The sequence below is a fragment of the Leptosomus discolor genome, chromosome 11 (assembly GCF_034619465.1).
Source record: "Leptosomus discolor isolate bLepDis1 chromosome 11, bLepDis1.hap2, whole genome shotgun sequence".
NCBI classification, from domain to species: domain Eukaryota; kingdom Metazoa; phylum Chordata; class Aves; order Leptosomiformes; family Leptosomidae; genus Leptosomus; species Leptosomus discolor.
In genome coordinates this window covers 16,223,513-16,231,122 of record NC_141401.1, presented here as the reverse complement: position 1 = coordinate 16,231,122, position 7,610 = coordinate 16,223,513, and the positions used below count along the sequence as shown (strand labels likewise).

The window sequence follows — 7,610 nt, the reverse complement described above, 5'->3', positions numbered from 1 at the left end:
CCGGGATGCACAAGCTTAATGGTGATTAAATATTTGAAAAAGTCTCATGTGGGTTTTTTTTGTCAGTGTTTTATTTTTAAAAACAGGTGAATCCACTTTTTTATACATCATTGCACTTCAACAAATACACAGAACACAAGTTCATGCATCTACAGTTACGCACATCATGAGAACCCTGTTAGGTCTATTTCTACAATCTTTAAATCATGAGAAATTACAGTGTCAAACTAAAGAGTATAACTAGTTGCATAGAATATCACCATGCTGTAACATTTCATCATTTAAACAAAAAAAAAAAGAAAATTATAAAAGTTTGCCTGAATTGAATGTACAAGAATATGTTGAACACATCAGTGCAAAAGGATTTGAGAATTTACATGAGTTAACAAAAAAAAAAAATCACTTAAAAAGCAATCATATATATATATTTATAAACTGAAGTTTGTTTTTGTTTCCAACTGCATTCCACCACCATGTCGAACCACTCCACCTTTTGAAATCTGATTATAGGACACCCAAGTCTCTCTATATAGGTTAAGCCCTTAAGATAATTTCAATTTATATTACTTCTCTAAGTACCAGAACAGCATAATTCTCTCATCTTTCAGACATACAGTAAGGAATGAATATCAGCAGCTTAAAAATGAAACACAATTACTGTCTTTTGGTTTTCCCCCTCCCCCAAAATATAAATATATACTGTATATATATTTTAAGTTTTGCTGTACTTTACAAAAGTCTCACTAGATGGCAGCAGTGCGTTTAGAGCGTTGCCAATTTTAACAGCTACAGGAAGTAAAAAATGGCGCATGCGTGAACCGACTTACTACTGCTAATGTTTAAATAGGTTAAGGAAAAAAAAGAAAAAAAAGCAACATTCACAGCACATCAAGCCCAAAGTAGTTTACACCTTCTACACTGAAGCATTATTAAAATTTATCTGGCTAGGTCATCCTTACAGGAGAGGCTAAATAAGGCATGCGTTAGACAGTCATATTGTTGCTCACTTGAAAAGGAAAAAAAATAAAAATAAATTGGACAGAACTGGAGTTCTAGAACCAAGAGTTCCAACCCTTAAATTTAGCAGGTCATATTGCCATCAGTCTCTCAGAAACTTAAAGCTCTAAAAAAGAAACGAGAAAAGGTGCTAGTCAATGCCCGGCAGTGTTTGCAACATCACGTCCCGTAACAGCGCGCAATCATAGCGCTTAGTGGCCGCGTCCGTCCTACGTGAAGATAAAGGCTTCCCAACCGAGGTTAGCTTCCAGATTTAGGGCTGAATGAGGAAGGGTTTGGGGTTTGGTTTTTTAATTCGCAATCGCGGTGATTATGAGGCCTTTGACAGCTACCGGCTCATTAAACTACCTCCTTATTTTACGAAAAACCGTTTTTGCTAACGCCCAGCGCCCTCTGACGCGTGGCAGGAAGGCCAGTGCTGGCCTCTGAGCAGCTGGTCACTTCTTAGTGCGGGGAAGGGGTTCTGTTTGCGCACCCCGACCACGACAGGACAAGGAGGGCTTTAGCCTGACCGTTTGGGAGATGTGTGCGAGTCATACTTACATGATGAGCATTTTTAATTTGTGTTTCTCTGGCGTAAGTTTTTATCTTTATGATTGTTTGTAGAATTGGTTTTCCTGGAGAAAGAAACAATCAAAAAGGCAACAAAATCAATCACGAGCATAAGAAAAAAATGTCTTTGTACATCATAAGCTGAACAGCTTTTCATCCTTCCTCCTCTTAAGCATCTAAAAGGCAACAACTCCCAGGCTTTGTATCCTGCCACCTGCTTGCCCAGGGCAACTCACCTCCCACAGCTGTCACTTTGCCTCCTCGGTTTAGGCCTCCTGTTTCCAACTGAAGCAGCTTTTTTTTTTTTTCCTTATGATATTCTTAAAAAGTGTATCTAATCGGCTACACCAGGCAGCCAGGGAGAGCACGTGTCGCTTCAGCACAAGCATTTGTTTCTAACTCCTACAGCAATATGTGTTTTCCTAGCAAGGACCCTGCGGCTATCACTCTTCTTTACTCCAGCACTAACAAACAGCAAACCAAAGGGCCCATTACCAGTAGTGATGTCACCGGGGATACCAATCCTAGGCACTGTGAACTCCCAGAAACCCTCAGATTAAGCATTTTCTTCTTAAAATGCACTTACATTGGCCCAGCTGGTTCATCATCTGCAGCGAGAATCCCGATGCAATCCAGGGAAAGACAAGGAAAGGAAAGAAAAAGAGAGTCAGCCTGTGCCCCGCGCACCGGTGGAGCTGCGAGCAGCAAACCGATCTATCTACAGCATCAAAGGCCATTCCACTCGGGAGTGCAAAGATTCATGGAGTTATTTTTCTGGGTTCAGGTTTTAATGGCAGGTATGTTGCTTCAATGGTTTTAGTTAACACTTGGAATGCTTGTCATGAAGAACTGCAACTGTAGCGGACAGATTGTTGCAATATGGTCAGACTTATCTTGTCCCCAAGTTCCAGTGGTTCAATCTCATAAAAAATAGATGAGAAGACAAACCAACGTTTCAGTTGTAAAATCCTGCTGGTTGTTTTCTTGCATTGATTTAATTTTATTTTTTTTTTAAGCCATTCTTCAACTGCTGGTGGGTAATGACTGGTATATACACCACAGGGTATATACACCGAACGCTCATCTTCCCCCATGGATGATACAACCTTGACATACTCCATTTTTCTCAGTGCCTAATTAGAACGGACCAGGTTAGGAGGAGGCTGAAGGTGCAACACTTGATTCAAGTACCCAAGCGTAGTCCTCGGGCCGCAGCAGCACTGGGCGTGCGTCCCGACAGAGCACAGGGCTCCACACACCAGGGAAGGCTGGGGGTGTTCAATACCTCCAGACACAACAGACTTCAGCTACAGAAGACTGACAGCATTGTTCTGCCTGTGTCTCTCGGCAAAACTATTCTCTTTTACGAATTGGAAAAAAAATCTGCCAATGAGTAATGTTTCGCATTAGCTCTTTCATGACCAATTGAACGTTTTTTTGGATGATGACACCTTATTTTGCTCCTAAGCTGCAGTACAGACGACAGAAGCGCATATAAACAGTAGCACAAAAATAAAGCTGGAAAGTTAACGCTCCTGCAGAAGTATTTTGGCGGGACCAATTCAGGACCTGCTGTTTTTGGCACTCAACAGTTGCCGTTCCCACCTCGTGCTTGAGGGATTTTTCACTGAAGTCTTTAAGAAACTCTCAGCAGGATTCCACAAGGGTGCTTAGTGCACATGAAGCAGTTATGGAAATTACAGTCTTAACAGTGTAGGCATCCGCATGAGCACACGCTAGGAGTAATGTCGGTCAAAGGGGACATTACTCCACCTGTACCTTCAAGGCAACGGATAGGCAAAGCCACCGCTAGCACAGACAGTGACCGGAACAAAAAAATATTTCAAAAAAATAAAGAACTAACCACAAACCAAGAGCTTTACAGCCAAAATAACATACTAGCGACACACCAGTGTCCACAGAAGTCCACTACCAGCAACAGTACACTATCGGACAAGGTACAGAGAGAACTAGGACTAGTAAGGACAACCAGACATCAATGTGCTGTTGTATATACAGTGGAGATATACAGAGACACATCAGGTACTGGAACACAAAGCACAGTAGAGTAAATCTAGGACTTCCTTCCACAAGCATCTTTCGATTCACAAAAGATCTTCAAGCAGGCTGCGCTCTGCACCCTGCACGCTGGCTGGGAAGAGCCTCGGACAGACCGCGAGCCCCTGGTTTCCCCGACTCCTGGATCAGGGCTGCTACCGATGCCGTCCTGCTTAAAGACTCGGGTATCTCAGCTTTCTAACAAGCATCATCGACGTCTTTGAGAGTTTGTTTGGCTGGACTTCAGAAGTATCGAACTGCACCGTTAAGATACAAGCTCTCTCTCGCTATAAAATAACCATTTTTCTTTCTCTGTGAAAATATTCAGATGCCTATTTCACCTAAGTAGGTTTGTGTGTTTTTTAAAAAAAAAGAAAAAAAAAAAAAAGAAGTGTCACATTTATAAAGGCTGCCATCGGGTGTTTTCCTACCAAAGATCCAACAAAAATGCCTACGAGAATACTAAAGATTATCTGGTGGATCACCACCACTCGTCCCTTTCCCCATCTATAACCTGAACGGAGATAAAAATAAGACCGAGGAAAATCTCTCTGTGTGTTACTATCCTCGTCAGCCATTTAACTGCTGGAAAAGCATCCCCAGTACAGTACAGACAAAGACCGAAACCTTAGCGAAATCAGGGGGCAACAGAACAACAGAAAAATAAGTACAAAATTAGACTAAATAAAGATTAAAAACAGCAAACTCAGATCCAAATTAGTTGTGAACGTGAATGAAGAAGTTTTAAGAAAAAGTGTTAACATTATGACTTGTGCATTGTATAGACTGAAGCGGAGATTAAACAAACTCCAAAGCATGCAGATCTCTCACTTACCACCATTTTTTTAAGGGTATGATGCAATTGAAGGGGGGGAAAAAAAAAAAAAAAAAAGAAGTCATAGTAACCGACAAATATCAATATAACTCAAATCCTTTAAGCCAGAAGACCTGCTCTAGTAACTGATTGTCTTGAATAGTACGTAACACCTATGGCCATAGAGAACATCTCCCAGTATGCTGCTTCATTCCATTCTGCACCCATGGGGCTCCTGAAATGCTGCCAGGTGAGCTGCCATTTTACAATTGACCACACTGACCCCCTCCTTTTGCAGGGATTTCCTTTTGAATTTAGAGGGGATCTGCAGACTCCAAAACCCCACTGTTTACATAACACGAGAGTAAAAAACCAACCCAACCAGCCACGCCTTTCTTGTGGGTATCGTGATTATCTGCTCAGTGTTGCCCCAAAACAGCACATTTCTGAACAGAAAGGTTAGAATTGCTGCTGTCTTTAGCGCATCGTGTAACACGTGTAATCAATCCTTCCAGGCAGAACTATCTGGACATTAAAATTGCAAGGTGATGACAACTAGATTTGCTTTAGCTCCTCCACTTGTATTAACTGTCTGGGAATGTAACTCACACTGCGGCAGTCTGAGAAGGGGGCTGTGGTTTTGGGCCCCCCCCTTACTTTCAGCCTTAATTTAGAAGGCATTTTAGATGTTACTCAGTCTTTTACCTCCTTTGGAAAGCTACAGTATTTATTTTTAGTATCAAATTAATCTTGTGTAGCCTTTTATGAGTGTGTAAGTTAAAAATGAGGAAACACTAACAGGTGCTTCGAGCATTAAGATTCCAGTTTTTGCACCTGAAGGGACTCTACGTTTCTGCTTGTGCATTAAAACTTGCAAAGAAATCCACACAGAGAGGAGTGGAGAGCAGCAGCTTCAGCAACAGTTCTTACACTGGGCACGGCAATGCTCAGACCTGCCTTCACAGATGAGTAGTGAACTGGAGCAGTATTAAAATGAAACTTATGTTCAATTTCTGTTCAAATGCTCAAAAGGAAAAGCCAGCATCTGCGGCAGCTTCGGGCTCCTGTGTTACAATACAGCTTCTACGGTCTGCAAAGCAATTTGTTGGGACTATCACGGAGACTGCCAGGGTATTTTCACATCTAAAAGCGAGCTTAAGATGGTGCTTTCTGGGAGGAGAGAATTCAACTGTGCCTTAAAAACTTTTGAGAAGAACATTAATAAGAATTTAGATGCTTTTGTCCAAGTTGGAAAAATTAAGGTTTTGTTGTTTTTTTTTTTTTTTATAGAAGTTTTTCAGTTAACTCGTAGAAGATTCGGAAGGCTCCACATCGAGCACTCAAAGCAGCCCACAGCCACGCAGGACCGTGGCGCTTTCTCACAAGGCAGCTGTTTGCAGGGACACCAGTGTCACAACGCGCAGTCACCACGGAGGGCTTTGCGTACGGCATTTACACCACGACGCACGTCGGGTTCAGAGCGATGCTCTTCTCTTTGGCTCCATTCACAGGAATATTTTGGAGGGAGGCGGAAGAAGAGGCGGATGGAGACACTTGTCTTGCTCCGTAGAGCAAAACAATAAAAATAAAGTGTTGCTCCAAAATGGAACGAAGGCACACGCGTATCGGCAACAGAGACTCTCTGGCCAAGATGACTCGCATCAGACCGGAGGAATTCTGCTCCTGTAATAGCAGCTAACAAACTAGTATATAAAGGCCCAGAGGAGCCAGGCTATTCGATTACCACTGTGATACACCGATGCTTGCCGTTAGGTATAATTGACAGCTACGCAGTCTCGCAATGTGCCTGTCTGACAATTTTCTCCCCTTGATGGATTTTAAGCGTAGGAGAGAAAGGGTAATAGGGAAAAAAAACCCCAAAATTAACTTGTTACAAGGTAAACCGTTTCAGTGAAAACATTTTGTTCTTTAAATTACTTACAGTAATAGCAGGAACGGGGAAAGTCAAGAAAAAAAAAAAAGTATTAGAAAGAATGAGGGGATATGGATGGAGCTTCTACAGAGCCGGAGCAGAAAAACATTTATGGAAAGTCTTTGTATTAAGCTGAGAAATGAGAAGGGAAGAATGAAAAAGGACAGGTTATAACCCAGTCACCTCACGGCTTTGAGCTAAAGGTCATGTAGAATATGGATTTTGAAGTAAAAACTGTTTACATTCCTACAGGGGAATGTAGCTAAGAAGTTTTTACTTTCTACTTACCCCAGAACACACCTTTTAAAACAGCATCTTTGCTAACTTTAGGCTATTTGATCCAACAACAACAGATTCTTTAGGAATCTTTGATATACTACATTCAGGTCACAATGGCTGATCGCTATGTCTATCAAAAAGAAGCAGCTCAAGCTATACCACAGAGGAATAAACAGCTGTTTGCTTCCTTTTATTGTCCAGGGAAGGCCAAGCAACTTGCATTCTGAGCAAAATGCATCAGCAGTCCCCTGCTGAAGCCGTTTCCCATCATACATGCAGCAATGTGCCAGCGACTCTGGCCTCGACATGCCATGTTCATGCAGCTTTCCTCACCACAAGCCACTGGAAGCTGCATGTTACGCAGCCACTCTTGACTTTCCAAAGCCTAGCTGCTCTCTGAGAAAGGTACGTGATCTGCGTGTTGCTTTAGCACGTGTAAAGCAAGTCAAAACTCATTTTGAAAGGATACAGAAATTCAAGTGCAATCCACACTCCCTTCCTCCTTCCAGCACATAATTTGGATGCAAGGGGGCTGGCACCTGCAGGCAGGTTACTGAGGGTACTCCCTGCAGTCACACCCCCTCCCAGGAGGGACGAGAATGTCCCTAATCCCCAGGGATGACAGCAAGAACCCGCACTGGGCATCTGCTAATGCCATCCCTGCACCATTTCTGGTGGAAATACAGATTTCACACGTGCAAAGTTCCTTTTTCTGCTATACAGCAGCAGGAAAAAAAAAAAACACCAACACAAACCTCACAAATCTGAATTATGCGAAGGAGGAACTACTACCAAAGGAGCTCCTGAGCAGCCCTGTTCTGTGGCACAAAAAGCAATTTGACTAAACACAAAAAGCAAGGTCCATGCAAAAAAACCTGCAGTCAGGAAATGCCAAAGTTAAAGGGGTGTCCTCGCTCTTCCAGCATGGCAACGCTTCTAGATGGAGGTAACACCTTT

At 42.4% G+C, this 7,610-nt stretch overlaps 1 protein-coding gene across 1 annotated transcript in view; it reads right to left on the bottom strand.

The window, feature by feature from the left end:
- Positions 1-413: 413 nt before the first annotated feature.
- NPTN (neuroplastin) overlaps positions 414-7,610 on the bottom strand; it is a 59,077-nt gene continuing 51,880 nt past the window's right edge. Inside the window, exons 8-10 of the mRNA XM_086471331.1 lie at positions 2,156-2,177; positions 1,561-1,634; positions 414-1,123 (exon numbers count right to left, since the gene is read on the bottom strand). Of these exons, the coding sequence (XP_086327457.1) occupies positions 1,574-1,634; positions 2,156-2,177 (83 nt within the window). The 3' untranslated portion in view covers positions 414-1,123; positions 1,561-1,573. The remainder of the gene's footprint in view (positions 1,124-1,560; positions 1,635-2,155; positions 2,178-7,610) is intronic.